At 40.9% G+C, this 18,195-nt stretch overlaps 1 protein-coding gene across 1 annotated transcript in view; it reads left to right on the plus strand.

Moving 5' to 3' along the window:
• The window catches only part of doc2b (double C2-like domains, beta), a 198,744-nt gene that overhangs the window by 93,617 nt on the left and 86,932 nt on the right, over positions 1 to 18,195 (plus strand). The window contains exon 3 of the mRNA XM_063487340.1: positions 16,744 to 16,767. Within this exon, the coding sequence (XP_063343410.1) occupies positions 16,744 to 16,767 (24 nt within the window). The remainder of the gene's footprint in view (positions 1 to 16,743; positions 16,768 to 18,195) is intronic.

Here is an 18,195-nt window from a genome sequence, read left to right on the forward strand (position 1 = left end):
CATTCACACTCACACCTTCAGTCAATTTAGAAATACCAGTTAATCTAGCATGCGTGTCTTTGACTGTGAGAGGAAGCTGTGTTACCCGTGCAGGCACAGGGAGAACAAGGAAACTCTGCACGGAAAAGCCCCGGCAGGCTGGTGGATTTGAACCCTGGACCGTCTGTGCTGTCTTCATAGCTCCTCATAGCTTTTTTTTGATTATCTCATGCTAGAAGCACAGACAGGCCTCGCCCTGCAGCTCAATCAGCAGACGGAAACCTTCCCACAGCATTTTAAGATATTATTCACTTACCCAGCACAAAAACAACAAAACGCTATCTGCATAATTTCCCATCCATTAAGTCACTAATCATTACCTTGGCATTTTTTTCTATCTCCTCACGCTTCTATCACAAAGCAAATAATATATCATCTTCAGTCACTTTGTGTTTTCTGGGACTCAAAAAGGATGAATGAGTTATCCACTGTACCTCCACTGCGCAGAAACAAGTTACCACGCAGTGTTAAGTTCCTTTTTCTACTAATTAATTCACTCATTAATGCTTATAGAGGCTGTTGCAGAGCCGTTTTCAGTTAAACTACACACATAATATAAGAGGTCTGTGGGTTTCTTGGCCGCTACACATAGTAATCTACTTTTAATTTGTAAGTGGAACTGAAGGGCTCTGAACCAAGCAATAAGTATGAAGGTAATAGGACACAAAAGCCCACAGACTCTCTCTTATTAACATTTAATTAAATCCTTGCCGTGACATGTCAACAAGAAGAGAGCCAGACCTATTTGATAGGATTACCTTTATGAAAGCTACTTTTACAAGGCAAAATTACTGTGATTAAAGACCTTTTTCTCTCGTTTTTATACCATTGAAGAAGAAAAAAAATCAAGCACTGATCTTTTGGCATTAGGCCTTGAATCTTCAGACTGTTAATAAAACCATGTGTGAGTTCACCTTTCTGATTTCTATCATGTTGAAGTGAACTTAATTTCCATGTGGCAGGCATGTCACTAAGCAAAAGGGGAGGGAAACTAGCACTTACTCAAACCAGAGATGTGCTGACTTCAAATAGCATTTCCATTAAGTTCCAGGCATAGATACAGACGTTATAGCAACAAGCAATGATGACTCTCTGGGCTGTTATTGGTTATGGATTTTATAAAGACCTGTAGCCCTTCTAAACGAGGGAAATTCATCTAGTGTCAACCATATGTTAGACTTCTTTGTACTGTTGGCCATCAGTTATGGATATATTTGTCAAATTTCTTACACTGAACTGGAAGTTTTACAAGGTTTTCACAAGGTAACTTTCACGTCATCAGCAAAGCATCAAACCTCTAACTCACTGCAGGTTTAGCTGTGTCCCAATTCCTAGGCTGCATCATTGGTAGGCTACTATTAAAGACCGATTACATCACAGCCAGGCGACGAAGGCTGTCCAAATTCGAAGGCTGTCCAAAATCGAAGGCTGCTCCAAATGCGGCCGACAAATGCGTCCTTCATTTCCCCGGATTTGAAGGATGGGCCGGGTGTGTCCTTCGTGGCCCAACCTATCCCAGAATTCATAGCGCGGCCCAGCCAATTCCAGTTTCCAACAATGGCGGCCGCTACTTAGTTTTAATATTACTCTTATTACTCTTTCTGGGTCACAAAATAAACTTTTAAGATATTTTCAGGCGAGAATGGAGCTGTGTAAACTTCAAATATCTGCTCGGTTTATCAAGACATCACAAATTTGCAAAATTGCTCCGACGTTTTCGGAGACGTCTGTTACCCACCACGTCGAAGCTGACCAAGACATCATTTTCAGACCCCCTGCGGTCTTTCGCTACTCAGGTTATTCATGATATATAAGTCACTTAGATAACTTAAACATGTTATTGTTTTGCTTTTTTCAGTGTTTTATTTGTTCCTGAGTAAATCGGTTTGGCTGAGATTAAAGTTATAGTTTTCACACAGCTGAATAAATGTTGAACAGAAAGCTGATTAAACAGAAGTGTGAGATGGTCGAGACTTTACGCCAGTGTCCTGTTATATTTTAGATAGCAAGGAGCAGACGGCCGAGTTTATTAAACTCCACCGAGACACCTGGTGACGCAAATCTGAAGGCTAGACCGTCCAATTTCACAGCCGCTCACTTCCACCCTCTTGGTCTTCGAAGGACCCCGCCCACATAGACTGTGAGGGCCGGGTCCTTCGAAGGATGCGGCCTAGGTTTTGGGACACAGCTAACATTAGAGCTTCTTTAATGGCTGAGGCAGAATGATTGGCTTGTATTACTGCAGGTTAAGCTCGTGATTGGGTCTTTGGGAGAAGGGGTGGAAAAACTAACATGTTTGCTACTGTGAAATTTTGGATTTAGGTTTGTGCAGTGCAGGGTGACGACCATAGTCTCTCGAATAAGACACAGCTGTTGTAGAAAACATATTCATACACCAGTTTGGCCTTTGAGTTGTGGAACTGTTAAAGATTTATTTTGGGTCATTTTTGCAGACATAAATGTCAACAGCCAGGAGCTAAAGGACGGGGGAAATGATTATTTTATGGGAATGGATTGTGTAATGTTATATTGATCAGTTCCTCATTAAGCTTTATGCAAGTATATCATAGCCATTGCATAACTGTATATTTATCAGGGGTGTTAGTAGGCTTTATTAAAATGTTTTGCTCATTTTTCATCTTTTTATAATGTGACAACACAATAACTGAACGTTTTGTCCCATCCTCAAGGAGTTTTGCATGGTAAGTGCTGCAAATCCTGTTTTTGAGGTAAAAACAATACATTGGTACAAAGTGGATTCCTTATATGGCTCATGAGAAGTCCAACTTGGTACAAGGTGGAAGCAGTATACTTGAGTTTGAGGAAACAGGGGAAGATATGTGTGTAAACAGCATGAGAAGCATACTGAAGCAAGCTAAATGCTACACTAGCACGTGTCAGTGACAACAGCCAGTACACAAACAGCTAGTACACAACACAACATGAAGGAGCTGGGGTTGTGATGGGTTGCAAAGCAGCTTGCAGATGTACAGGTAATTAAAAAACATGAAGCTTACTAACCCAAGTACATCAGAACACATCCATTATCTCACTTGAGAGAAATAAATTAATTTAGCGTCCTTGGGCTTTAATGCATTATAAGAGAGTGCATACATGTAGATGGCCAGAAAGACAAAAATAGCTCAGAGCTGGGAGCTCTTCCTCTACGTGGTTGTTGGCTGGAGCCGTCAGAATGTGTGGCATCATGATGACTCAAGTACTGACAAATAAGTTCTCTAAATCTCTTTCTTTGGGGTGTTTCATTTCCATCACCCCTGGTGAGACTTTAGCAAATGGCACAGAATGACTCAGTTCCATCTCCGAGACCTCGGCCATCGATAGAGATGCTCTTTGTTTTACAGCTAGTTGATACTGATAAAGCTCAGTAAGGTCACTACTTTTAAAGCCACAAAGGAAATGTGCAATTTTTGTGTCTTACTTTGGTATTTGAGATTGTAAATTTCCTCCTCAGAAGAAGTTCATACCAACACATCGACAACCTAAACAATAGAAGAGGTAGAATGTCAGTGCCCACCCAAAATATGTGACTGTTTCCATCCATATTTGCAACTCTACCTCCTGTAGTGAGGATGTATACAGAACAAATCTGTTTTCAGAAGTCGAGACGTTTTTATTACTACTTTCATTTTCAGACACTGCTTGGTTACATTTAAGCATCCAGTTGAATGGTAAGTTCTGGTAAAACAGACTGATTTGGGTTAAAATATATCATACTACAACGCTGACTACGGGATGTCACCAGAACTGATACTCGCAGTTCCATTCGATATTCTGAAAACACAACAAGAATTGTTTGTCTGTGGTACCATACCATCATAGGCAGTATAAGTACTGAAACAGCTATTCTACCAGAACTGAAGGGGCCAATATACGCCTACAAATGTTCTGGTCCTTACATGCTGAACAAAAAAAGAAGGAAGCCTGCAAGCCCATGAAAAAAACTACAAATGGTGCTGTAGAAACTACATATGGAAGATGGCAGTTAGTTCAGCTGCCGTGATAGCGCCGCTTTAACTCTGACTAATAAAATCACTGTGTTCTATCAACAAAATATAATTCTAACATTTTAAATAAATGACCCATGAAGATGTCAGTAATTTAATATAACTTTCTAATAAAGCAGTTTTCGTTTAAATACTTGGGATAAACATATTATTAAGAATCGTGTAAGTCTACTCATATAGGTACCTACTACTAAGTTTTTGGTATCCTGTCTTCTCTAATGCTGACTACATCTGACCACTATTGTTGGGCTAGTTCCAGCAGAGGTAGACTGGGTAATGTTACACTTAGAATTCAGAACAGGCATTTTAATTTATATTAACATTTTAGTACATCTACTTTGACTAAAATGAGATGCGGTAATGTTATAAAAGTGCAATTTTAAACATCTGTTTAAGTTCTTACTGCTCTTATATAAGAGAGCACTTATAATAATATAACATAATAATAGACAAATAATATGTCTTTCACAGTTTCATGAGTGTTTCCTTCCCACTCTTGCTAAAGTGCTTGCCCATAGGGGGTCATATGATTGTTGGGATTTTCTCTGTTTCTCTATATTTTTGTAAGGTCTTTACTTTACTATATAAACCACCTTAAGGCAACTGCTGTTGTAGATTGGCACTATAAAACTGAATTGAACTGAATCTTTAATTATTCTATAACATATCACATTTTACAACATTATTTTGTGTAGTGGAAAATCACAGAAGCTAAATAAAAGTATGTGACAATGCATTAGTTGTGTAATCAAATCAGAGGTGGCTCTACAGGGGGGCAAGGGGGGGCAACTGCCCACCTCCTATTGAGCCTTGCCCCCTTAGCTGCCCCCTCAACTTTTATGTCCTTACAATACTTGTAAAAACGAATTGCTTGTTTGTCCAAAAGTCTCTCATAGCCTTTATTTTTTTAGAAGAGATAATTATATAAAAAATAGTTTTAAAGTGTTTTTGTGGCTATTATGATGGATAGAGCTATGTTCTACGCTGCCTTGACCTCTTGCATCTTCTTTGCCCCCACATGTAAAATTTTCTCGGTTCGCCACAAATAGACTTTATCAGAAATCTTAGTAAATTATACAAGTTATTTGAATAATATTGCAAACATGACAGAAAACCACTTAAATAGTACATCTTGTAGATTCTTTTTGAACCTCTATCAGCTACAGTAGCTTCACCTCTTTGATTTTACTGATGCAAACATAATGTAACCGTGTATTCCTGCCTTGCCATTACAAATCTCAGCGAGTAACACACTGTCACTTTCTTTAGTTCCTCTCACCTCGAATGATTGTAATTGTACCACAGTTCTCCTGCTGTCATGCTTATACATTGTTATGCCCCAACACATCACCATACAACCATAAAATTGTCCACGGAACTCCTCCCTGCAGGAGGCCCATCTATGGAAAGATGCAGTCACTGCTCCTCTACTTTCATTCTGTTGTTATTCAGCTTCATAAGTGCAGAAAAATTACAGGGCAATTTACAATCTTACAAATATCTGCAGAAAAGCTCGTGAATGATGGATGATCGGCTTCGCTGAATATGAGAAACAATCTATTAGCACCTGAAAACTGAGTGCTGTTTCAGCTTTTGATCTGCCAGACTTCAGACACAGCAGGCCGGACAGCTGCTGGAATCCACAATCACTGCTCCTTAGTGCTTCCACTCACACCTGACTTTTCCAATTTATTATCTTAGCAGGTAACAGTCACAGTTGATCTGGGTTATTTCTTTCAGATCTAAAAGGTTCTTGCACCTCGTTGCCTGCTAGAATGATCTGCAGGCCCATGGGCAAAGCACAACACGAACCCCGCATGTTCAGAGTTTAAAAATGAATCAACGCCTTTGTTCCTTTTTGTCCTTGTAGTAGCACGTCATACCAGGCGGTCTATCAGCTTGTCTATCCATCTGTCCGAAGATTTGGCACATGGTAGGAAATGCCGGTCAGATTGTCCTCAGATTTGCTGCAGATTCTTCTCGACTTAATATAGATTGCAGCATCCAATTTGCCATCTGAAAGAATGTTGCACACACCAAATCAAACTTCAGTGCAATATTTTGTCCCCATTCTTTTAACCAAGCAAAGTGCATGTGTAGGTTCCTGCAGGAACTGGATTTCCAGAGTTCTCGAAAACCTGCTTTCATGGAAAGGTTACTATAGCCAAAAGGGGCTGTTTGCTTTCTTCACTGTTGGCTTCATCTCTGGGTTGCTGTACTGCTTTATCAAATCTTTGCCATCAGTGTTATTTGCACAGTACATCATATTCCTCGAGTCACTCAGAGCGGTATTGCAAGTTATTGCAAATGCATATTGTTTAGAAAGCACAGAGGGTTTAAAGAAAAGATATTTCTCCTGCTTTTGTTGTATATTAAATAACCGCTAGTCAATCTTGCAGTTCTGTAAGACTTCCTCATTTTTCTTTTGAAACATTAGTATATTCCCCCCTTTAATATTTGCAGAGAATGGTTTAGTTTGTCAGCAATCTACATCTAGTCAGTTTCTCCTACACTAGAAAACAGTCAGTTAGCTAAAAGTCAGAGATAAAGGGAAAAGAGGTAAAGTGTGAATGAAGAGTGGAGAGACAAGGGAAGTCCCAGCCTGCACAGAGCAGGGTCGAACAGGCTAGACGAAAGGGAGGGAGACACAGCGGCCGCCTTGGAATCAGAGCATCAGGTGGACAACTTTAACACATTAAAGTGGGGAATGATGGCATATCTCTTGTATGATTGAATTTCAGTGGTGGGGCCTGCTCTTTTAGTTAGCCTGTATTTGGATATGGTGTGTGTGTGTGTGTGTGTGTGTGTGTGTGTGTGTGTGTGTGTGTGTGTGTGTGTGTGTGTGTTTGGATCATCTTTTGAGATCATCTTTTCCCAGGCATGAGAAAGACACACAGTGAGTCTAAGCGTATCATCAAACGAAATCGATTTAGTTAGATGAAAAGTCAGAGAATCACAAATTTCACAACACTCCAATTCACTCAGCAAGGGTGTGTAGTCAAAGCGTAGATTTAAATCCTGTTTCAAATGCTGCACTTGCAAAAAAAACCCACAAAAATCTAGGAAATTAAGGAATTTGGTACTGAAATGTGGTTTAAAACAGTGGCGGAGAATAAATAAATACTGAAAGCATCGTCAATCAGGGTTTCCCCGACTGTTTTCCCAGGTCTAAGCTGACCTCCTCCTGTGCAATACAAATTTATGTGTTTTGCTTCTGTTTTAGAGATACAACTATTATCTCAGCTTATACATAATCTTATCCTGGTGTTTCTGTGAACCATTTTTAAATTGTAAATATGCTAAAAAAAAATTAAAATAAAAAAGGAGTAAGAATAGAGAATAATTAACTGGGCTGATGTAGCCTGTTCTCATGCCTGGGATGCCAATTTAAACCACTATGTCAAAGGCACTCGCTGTTAGGGAACCTGGGTCTGGTGACCCAGTGGTTTTGATTTTGTTTGTCTATAGTCAGTGACTTAGTGTTTCTATTATTTAGTTTTGTATTTCTACTTCTATTCTATTTCCACCATTCCTACCTACTGCACACACACATGACACTTGCATGGTTCAGTTACAAACAAGGTGTCCCTTCTGGAGTGTGCCGTGATGCACTGAGTGGCCAATCACTCTCAGAGAAACTGATCGGTCACTCCTAGGTCATTGCTTGTCAGTGAGCAGGGTTACCGCTGTGTGTGCAGTGTGTTTTAAAGGTCCAAATGGGATGTGCACCAGGGCATGCTAGCTGCAAATTACGCCAACACGACCCCTCCAATCTCCTTATAAAGACTCCACGTGTCAGCTAAATGTGGACAGTGGCATTTTTGGTGAAAACCCAAACACAGCACAGTGGTGGAGGGCTTGATTTGCAGCCTGGGTACCTTCCAGTCATTGAGCAACAATGTCAGAAGCTGATAAAGTCATAAAGAAAATGATTACTTCAGGTTACTGCTGCTCAAGGTGGTTTTACAAGCTGCTGAATCATTTTCACATCACTGTGAGGAAGAAACACAGTTTCAGTGGTGATTTTTCTGGAGTTTTCTGCACTTATCAGTGAGTCTCACATTGTCTTACAATTCAGTTGCAAAACCCAGACCTGTTAATTTACCACGACCTACACTAAAACCTATATTAACACTCCACAGTAATCTTCCAGTCTCTTCTTTCTGCTGCAGAGACTCCTTTTATTTCCTAGTACACCCACATGCATGTGAGAACACACGAACACACACACACACACACACACAGACTTGGTTTCTTAGAGCTGTTTTTGCTCTTTTTCAAAAATTCATTATCAATAATTGGAACTGTTTTCATGTCACAGCTTTTACATAAAAAGGCCTTATGAAACAACTTGTCTTCATTTTATTCCCCACATCACAGTAAAAGGAGGAACATCAGAAACATTAGAGAAATTATTCATTTCGTACTTTTCAACTTGTCATATTTCAGCTGTAAATATTGATAAAGTGTCCGGCAGACATTCCCACAAGACTATTCAGAAAGGATGGAGTAAGAAGCTGCTATATCATGGCTGCAGCAAAATCAATTGTTATTCATATCTGGTGCTGTAAAGCCTTAGACCGCAAGTGTCTGCTAGCTAAATGATAAATTATAAATGTTATTTATCAATGAAGGCTTTTAAGGTCATTTGTTGTTTGTGCGTCATCATCCTTAGAATAATTTACAAAAGGTTTGCTTATTAAAGACGATGAAAACCCCCCAAAGATTAATATCAGTCTTCTTTCTGTTAAGTATAAAATAGGAGCCAGGAGATAAATACCTTAGCTTAGCGTAAAATGACTGAAAACAGGAGGTTACAGCATGCCTTCTTGATGTTCAGAATTATATCCTTACTCAATACATCCATAATCAAAATCATGAAATATGCACTAATATTTAAAAAGTAAACTACAAATTGCCTCTGAAGGGAGAGACTACTGCTTATTGATTGTCTGCAAATACACACTAACTATGAGCGACATTACAACTTGAAAAAGTGCAAACCAGAATCGAGAAGGTTAACTTTCAAAGTAAAAGCTGTGCCTCAGCGCTTCAGTGAACATGCTAACATGTTTAAAAGGTGCAGCTTTTACTTTGAAACTGAACCTCCTCTATTTTTGGTGTGTGCGGCACCTTTCAGTTTCACAACAGCTAACAGAGTAGCTGGACAGTGTTTGTAGACAAGTCCATCACATCCATTCACACTGCAGCCATAGCAATATGCAATATGTCAAACCCATCACAAAGAGGGTTTTGCCAACTGGTTGGGGAGTACACATTTTGCAGAGCGACAGGTGGCTGCCAAGGGTTCACCGACTGATCCTATATTGTCATCATGTTGACAAGTCAATGACACCTAGTTAGTGGACACAGAATCTGCAAAAACTCAAAACAAAAGACTGTTCAATACAGCTGGTGGGTATATGCAGATTTGATATGGTGTCTTTATACAGGAACGAGGGCTCATCGTACAAAGATACCCAGAGTCAAAACACAAGTTAGAGCATAATATGTTGCTTTTACATTTCTGCTCCTTTTAAGCTTAAAAAACAATGTTCTGTGGTAAACAGCTTAGGAATACCCAGGGTAGGTGTCTATACATACCTTAGCTAACCAGATCCCAGCTCTGGCCAAAGAAACAAACAAGCAAACAAAGAAGCAACTTTTACTTACTGTGAGCTTGGATAGATTTGTTTGTTCTCTGTGGAGCAATATTAAGATTGTTATCAGATTAATCATACTTTAGATTTCATGCCATGCTTTTCAATGCAAGTTTGAATTCAAGCTGGTAACTGCTACTCTTAAACAATGTCACAACCCGGCTCATAGGAAGTGACAAACAAATGGGAGACCACACACAGGCTTCTAAAGGCTGTAAGACATATTTAATGAAAATAAGGTAAAGTAACTTAAACACAATTTAAAGGACATAACAGCCATAACTGAAACTTCCAAATGAACAAAATGGGTTTCAGACAGAGAGAGCAAGAGCCAGCCCTGGTTCAGTCAAGGTGTCTTTATATGCACTGGGACTGGCCTTCTCAGGTGTGCTGCATCAATAATTGGGTCAGCTCCACCTACCTGCAAAAACAGGTAAAAGCAAAAGCAAAACACAAGGCCAGCCCACTGGCCGTCACACTCCCCCCCATAGAACAGGGTCTTACCCTGAGTTGACAAACACAATCATTTACATTATGAATTTGTAGCTAGAAGAACATGTACACATGTACACCCACGCAACACCTTTCTGCATGCTCAGAGTCCTTTCATCTTCAGCACATCTCCAACCTCAGCAACCTTGGTACCTAGGAGCAATTTAAGAGGAAGGAATAAGACACTGGAAGAGACATACTTCAAAGCATATGAGGAGTGAAGCTGCTGGTTACAAAGGGGCACGGGACAAAGCATCTGCCAAGACATTATCTTTGCCCTTAATGTGCTGGATGTCCAAACTGTAAGGCTGCAAAAAGAGAGCCCACCGCATGAGCCTCTGATTTGGGTTCTGCAATGAGTTCAAGAAAGTGAGAGGGTTATGGTCAGAAAATACCTCAATAGGCCGAGCAGAATCCAAATATACTCTGAAATGCTGCAAGGCCAAAATTAATGCCAAAGCTTCCTTTTCAATGACTGAATAATTCAGCTGATGGGAGTTGAACTTCTTGGAATAGAAACTAACTGGGTGTTCAGTACCTTGCTTGTCAGCTTGGACTAGAACAGCACCTGCACCAATGTGGCTTGCATCCACATACAGCTTGAAGGGCTGATCGAGATGAGGTGCTAAAAGCACAGGTTCAAAACACAGTAAAGCCTTTACATCCCGAAAAGCTTGCTGGCATGCTGCAGACCAAATAAACTTTACTTTGGCCTTCAACAAATCAGTCAGAGGAGCAACCACTGTTGAAAAGTTTCGACAAAAACAACGATAATAACCAACCAGACCCAAAAATCTCATGAGTTCTTTTTTGGTTACTGGAACAGGGAACTCTTTGATGGCCAACACCTTTGCATCAACCGGCCTCACATAACCTTGGCCCACAACCTTACCAAGATAGGTCACAGTTGCTTTTGCAAATTCACATTTTGCCAGGTTGATAGTCAGATTTCCCCAAACTAATCGTTCAAGCAGAGTGCGAATACGATCCAGATGATCCTCCCAGGTGCTACTATATACCACCACGTCATCTAGGTAAACAGCACAGCCTCTCAGCCCATTAACAACCATATTCATGAGTCGCTGAAATGTAGCTGGAGCATTGCGTAAACCAAAACCCATGACTGTATATGAATAAAGACCAGATGGTGTGATAAAAGCGGATATTTCCTGAGCTCTGGGAGTCAGTGGCACCTGCCAATATCCCTTCAACAGGTCAAACTTGCTCACATATTCTGCTGCACCAACTCGGTCAATACAGTCGTCAATATGAGGCAAAGGATAGGAATCGGGTTTGGTCACTGCATTTACTTTACGAAAGTCTGTGCAACAACGTGGTGATTTATCAGCTTTTTCTACCAACAAACATGGGGAAGCCCAGCTTGATGATGACGGCACTGCAATGTTGTTTTCCAACATGTACTGAACTTCCTTTGCCATTATTTTACTCTTTTCCTCAGAGACCCTGTAGAACCTCTGCCGGATTGGTTTTGCATCACCCACATTAATATCATGCTCTATCAAGGTTGTTTTAGAAGGCGTATCTCTAAACAAAGTTGGATAACTTTTAATTAATGCAGACAGTTCTGCACGTTTGTCAGTAGGCAAATGGCCCAACAGCACCTCCAAGTTCTGAAGAGTTTCTGAATTCTTCAGACGACCAAGCAATACAGGATCATCAGGTGCTGCCACATCCTCCCCCCCACAAACTGACTGCGCCATTGTACAAGCAGTCAACGCTGGACTCGAAGTGGAAGGAGAAATGAGAGAGCCTGACAGACCGATGGACAAAGGACGAACATGATATGGTTTCAACAAATTAATATGGCAAAGTTGATTTCTTTTCCGGCGATCTGGGGTAGCAATCAGATAATTCAGTTCAGACAGTTTCTGTACCACGGTGTAAGGCCCAGCAAACCGTGCCTGGAAAGGTGACCCTGCAATCGGCAGCAAAGCCAAAACCTGGTCACCCTCACTAAACTGCTGCTCTTCAGAACGCCGGTCATGAAAATATTTCATCTTGACCTGAGCCTTCCCAAGGTTCTGTTTGGCCAACTGACCTGCCATATACAGTCTGCGCCGAAAACCATTAACATAATCTATCAAATTCACTGGTGGATCACCTGACAACCACTTATCACACAGCACTTTCAAGGGTCCCCGAACTTTGTGGCCAAAGACCAAGTCATTTGGGCTAAACCCAGTACTCTCCTGGCACACTTCTCGCGCTGCCAACAGAAGCCATGGTAAACCTTCCTCCCAGTCACTCCTCATTTCTGTGCAATAGGCACGTAACAAGGACTTCAGCGTTTGATGGAAGCGCTCCAAAGCACCTTGGCTCTGCAGATGATAAGGAGAGGCTTTGTTATGTGTAATATCCAACAGCTTAAGAACTTGTGCAAATAGATTGGATGAAAAGTTTGATCCCTGGTCACTCTGGATAATCTTCGGTATGCCAAATATAGAAATAAATTGTGTCAATGTCTTCACCACAGACTTGGCTGTGATGGTACACAGTGGATATAAGATAAGATAAGATAACCTTTATATCCACTGTGCAGCAGGATAACGCGTAACCTGGCACATCACAGTCAAAAGATACTCTGAACCAGATTTTGATCTAGGAAGAGGGCCCACACAGTCAATGATCAAATGTTCAAATGGGTTACTCACAGCAGGGATGGGACAAAGTGGAGCAGGTTTAATAGATTGATTGGGCTTACCTACAACTTGGCAAATATGGCAGGTTTTAATGTAAGCTGAAACATCACGCTTAAGACGTGGCCAAAAGAACACTTCAACAGATGGTGTTCTGCACTGGGAGTGTCTACTTTCCCGGATTTATGTGAGTTAATGGTATTGGAGCAGTTTAAAGATCGTGTTCCTCCTGAGGTTGCCACTTACATTGCCGAACGGGAAGTGACAACAGTTTCTGACGCTGCTAAATTGGCAGATGAATATGTCTTGGCACATAGGGGGCAGTTTGGTAGAAACAGTTTTTCAGTTGGTGCTCCTGCTAGAGTTTTTGGTCAAACTAAATTTCTGTCATCGGTTCCTGCGAAGGCCAATGGTGCTGTGAAGCCCAGTAAGTTTGGTCAAGCTTGCAATTATTGCCATTGCGATGGACACTGGAAAGAAGAATGTCCCTTGTTGAGAAGCAAGTTGGCGCGTACAGGCAAACAGGTTAAGCCTGCGGCTCTTACCATTCCTGCACGGGAAATTTCAGTAGTCTCTCAGGAAATGCCAGTTTTGACTAAGTCTGACTCGGAGAGCTATTCGGGGTTTGAGGATTTTGTGTCAGATGGGTTTGTATCACTCCCGGGTGATGTTCATAAAGTTCCTGTAAAGATTTTGCGTGACACAGGAGCGAAGGATTCTTTTATCTTAGCCTGTGTGTTACCATTTTCACAGGTTACTGATACTGGTGAGTGTGTGCTTGTTCAAGGCATGGGTTTAACCACTATCTGTGCTCCACTGCATAAAGTCAGGCTGTCATGCAGTTTTGTGGATGATGATATCTGCATTGGTGTTCGTCCTGCTTTGCTACTTGAGGGCGTACATGTGATTTTGGGCAATGATTTGGCTGGAAATCGAGTCTGGGCTGACAGTTCTTTGCCTGTTAAATCTAGAGTTCTGAATGAGTCCCATGAGTGTGAACAGGGTTTGTCTGACTTTGTAGCTTGTGCTGTTACAAGGGCTGCAGCTAAAAGGGATGCGGTGCCTGTAACTCAAGCAGAAGAGTGTGAGGTTGAACCAGATTTCATTGTTCCTCAACATTTGTCAGTTTCCCAACAAGAGCTAGTTCAAGCACAGCATGCTGATGCTTCTTTGGCTGAGTTGTTTCACCGGGTGCAACCTAGTGTTGACGCTAGAAGTGCGGCCTCGGGTTATTTTCTGCATGAGGATGTGCTAGTCCGTAAGTGGAGTCCGCAAGGGTTGGACTATGTTGGACGTCCAGTTGTCCAGATTGTGGTTCCGACTAAATACCGTGACGAGGTGTTGAAGTGTTCTCATGACAAATCTGGGCATTTGGGAGTGACGAAGACTTACAATTACATCTTGCGCTACCTACGGCGGGTACTTATGCACTAAAAACCACCAGAAAGAGAAAGGCAACTGCACAAACAGCGACCCCCTCAAGTCTGGGGACGTGCTCCCGAGACGACTGCTCTAACCGTGTTCACCGCAACAGAAATTTCAATGAATGAGTCTCAAGAGAGAAACACTCCTTCAACCTAACAGGGAAAGCACTGGTTTTAACTTATGCACAGTCAATCATCAATACAGCTCATATGCTCCAAAGTTGACATAAGACAGTACATCAACACTAGCTCCACCAAACCTAAGCCTATAGCAAAACATCAGTGTTAACATGACTGCCTCCACTCAAGCCCCCTAACAAAATGGCCTCCCAAACAAAACACACAGCAAACCCAGAACACCAAACCACCACAAATAACCAAACGCATCAGCAATTAACCCAACAATTGCCTACAAGGCAAGTCCTAGCCAAGACACAACCAGACAAAGTCAGCTAAACAGATGAAACCAAACAGCTCTAGTTGCAATCAGCTGCAAACAGACCAGCTCTCAATCAAACGTTAGAAAGCTCACCAAACCAGGTTAATCGCACAGACGAGCCCCCATTTGTCACAACCCGGCTTATAGGAAGTGACAAACAAATGGGAGACCACACACAGGTTTTTAAAGGCTGTAAGACATATTTAATGAAAATAAGGTAAAGTAACTTAAACACAATTTAAAGGACATAACAGCCATAACTGAAACTTCCAAATGAACAAAATGGGTTTCAGACAGAGAGAGCAAGAGCCAGCCCTGGTTCAGTCAAGGTGTCTTTATATGCACTGGGACTGGCCTTTTCAGGTGTGCTGCATCAATAATTGGGTCAGCTCCACCTACCTGCAAAAACAGGTAAAAGCAAAAGCAAAACACAAGGCCAGCCCACTGGCCGTCACAACAAACAGTGAATATGTCCTACCCCATCAAAGTGCCATGTTATTACTACAAGTGTTACCAAAATACTCTAAGCAGCTTGGTTCTGCAGCCTGCACTAATTGCAGTGTCCAGGATTCTCACACAGCTTTTAACTTACACATTCTTTAATTTCAAGTACATTTAACAACATGAATTAACAAGATAACTTTTCAAGGTGATCTTTTAACTTTGACTTAACTAAACTAAATTAACAAAACTGTAACTAAACAAACTCTTTCTTTTTGTCATGTCTGACAATGAAGCGATCACCTGTTCATATTGAACGTGTTCTCTCTAACTGGGAATATAGCTCTGTGTCAGTAGCTAGCAAAACAAAGACATCCTAATCTTTTGTTTTAGTGATCCCACTTCATCGACCTGCATATATGAATGCACGACAGGGATAAGAATCAAAATGTGAGAATGCATGTCCTTTAGGAGGATTATGGGTTGAGTGTGCCCATAGTTGACTGGAAGGCATGCCCAGCGGTAGCACATAGAAAGTGCAGCACATTTTCATCCTGGGTGTTGTGAAATCCTCATTGTTACACACAGACTGTATTAGTGTCAGTGTATTAGGCTACACGAGTTAATAGTCCCAGAGGTTGTCCACTGGAAAACCCTTCTTTTCATGCTCTTTAGCTTTTTCTTCACTTGCTGTTTGGAATTGTTTTTCAGTTGCGTTTTATTTATATATTTATTTCTCTTTTTTTGGACTTGGTTATTTTGTTGAGGCACAAAAGTCTTGCTGGTTAGGTTAGCAAACGATCAAACAGACCTTGTCACAACAGCGGCATTAATGAGGGGTTACGAAATGAGTGACCCGCTCACAAAAGAGCCACGCCAGAAAAGAAATGAGCTGAAAAATAAACTCACTTAAATTACAGAGCATGAATCAACCGCTCAGACTTATTTACTTATTAATAACAGAGTCTTAAATAGTTCCAGCCCACTTTAACTCCTGACTGTGAGAAACAGCCATGAGCGCCACTGAAGGTGTCCCTCTCACCATATGGACGTGTTTTCATGTTGCATGTGTTGAAATCCTATTTTTCTCTACTATGATCTGGATACTGTGTGAGCTGTTGTGTTAAAGTCTCCAGCAGCACAACAATACAGAGCTGTTTGTGTAACTCAGACTTGTCTCAAACTGTCACTAACTATTGTCTCAAATCCAATTAACATAGCCAAATATAAACAAATAAATTAATGGATTTTCAATTACGTTCACTGTATCAACAGGCCATTCAAATCCACTATTGCTTTAATCATTTATTTCCCACTCAGACTGTTTCCACATTTGGCATTTCAGCAGCGCTCTGAGCTGTGTAAACCAAAAAATCTTTCTGAAACACTGCAGACTGCTTTGTTTTTGTTTTTCTCCTCTGTTGTTTGCATGTTTTTGTTTTTTTGTCACCTATAACTTTGATTTCATATGATCAATGTTTTCTTTTTTTTCTTCTCCACCTTACTCTTTTGCATGCTATCATCGACTCTGTGTCTTGGTGCTTTATGTTTGCTGGAACAAAACAGCTTCCTGTCCCCAGATACAAGAAGGTAAGCCATTGAAATGAGCCCAGATCCCAACCAGTCCCTGCTAATCAATGCCTACTTTATCCCTTCTGCGTCCAATCCCAGTGATCCCTGACTGAAACAATCACCAACCCTGGCTCACATCCTCTGAGCTCCCTCTGATTCCGTGTCTTTGGAACAACAAATCTAATCCTGAGTGAATGTTGAATGCTTTGTCTGTATTCGGCCTGTTCTTCTGTAGATGCACACTGGTGCTTAAAGAATCAAGTCAACTAGTTAAAGGTGAACGCCTAGAAAACAAAGACAGAAGCATGTAAACCAATGTAGTGAATGACTACACTATAGTCAAAGGTCAACCAGTTCACTGACTGAAAGTAAATTCCATCTTTAAATGCAGGATGCTGTTACATATCATGAATCAGTGTTATTCACATAATTGTATCTAAGTTAGTTTTTTTTAATCTACCTTTTCTCAACTGAAGTTCTACTACTTTTCTTAAAAAGCTTATCAATAATAGTCAATTAAGTAGCTGGCTTTGCACATCTGTAATAATCTCTACAATCAGATTGTGCATAGGAAAAATGCGTAACCTGGTTGCAACCCAAAAGGGATGTTACATTTATTTGAAATGCATTGGATTGGTTGTGATCTAACGATTATTTATATTTATATTCACTTTTTAAAATAAAAAAAACAAACAAACAATGATGCTTCACACTCAGGAAAACAGTGGCTGTGACCACTTGCAACTCATTGTTGTCTTCAAAGTAACTTTAGTGCATCAAGATGGCAATAAAATGGTAATAAGACAGAGTCTGCTATCAGTTTGTGATTGAATAGGATCAAGTTGGCAATTATATGCAATCTGTTTGTGATAATGTGGCAATTAACTGATAAACTGTCAACAATTGCAACTCTGTTAGCAACTGCATACACGGAAATTCACATCAGTCACTTAAATATTAGAGTCCAGCCAGAAACTTGTAGATTTAAAATTGAAATTTAGAAAATCCTCCACAAATAGTGAAACAGCTGCTGCAGGAATCAGATTAAACTGCTTAATGACACAGGAGCTAGGCAAGCTTGATTTTATATAGGAATGTAACCAGAGTACAACCAGTTGAAAACCAGTGAAGTTGAGTGCTGTATGTTCTGCAGACAGCTCAGACTGACTGCAATCCTTCGCCAGTGTGTCTGAGTGTGATCGCAGTCGGTACAAGTCAGGCCGATTGTTTGGAGGCAGGTTGACTCCCAACAGCCAAAGTGTGCAGTCACCTTGTGATCAAAAGGCGTCACCCAGAGGCTGAGGATGTTGCACGCTCATTCCCTGATGGACTAGTGGGTCACCTTGACTGCCTGCAATCAGTTGCCGAATGAGAAAAAAATTTAATGCAGTTACCCGGCAACCACAGATTTTTTTTTCCTTGCCACATGGAGCTTACAGTCCCATA

The sequence above is a fragment of the Pelmatolapia mariae genome, linkage group LG10_11 (genome assembly GCF_036321145.2).
Source record: "Pelmatolapia mariae isolate MD_Pm_ZW linkage group LG10_11, Pm_UMD_F_2, whole genome shotgun sequence".
Taxonomy (NCBI): Eukaryota; Metazoa; Chordata; class Actinopteri; order Cichliformes; family Cichlidae; genus Pelmatolapia; species Pelmatolapia mariae.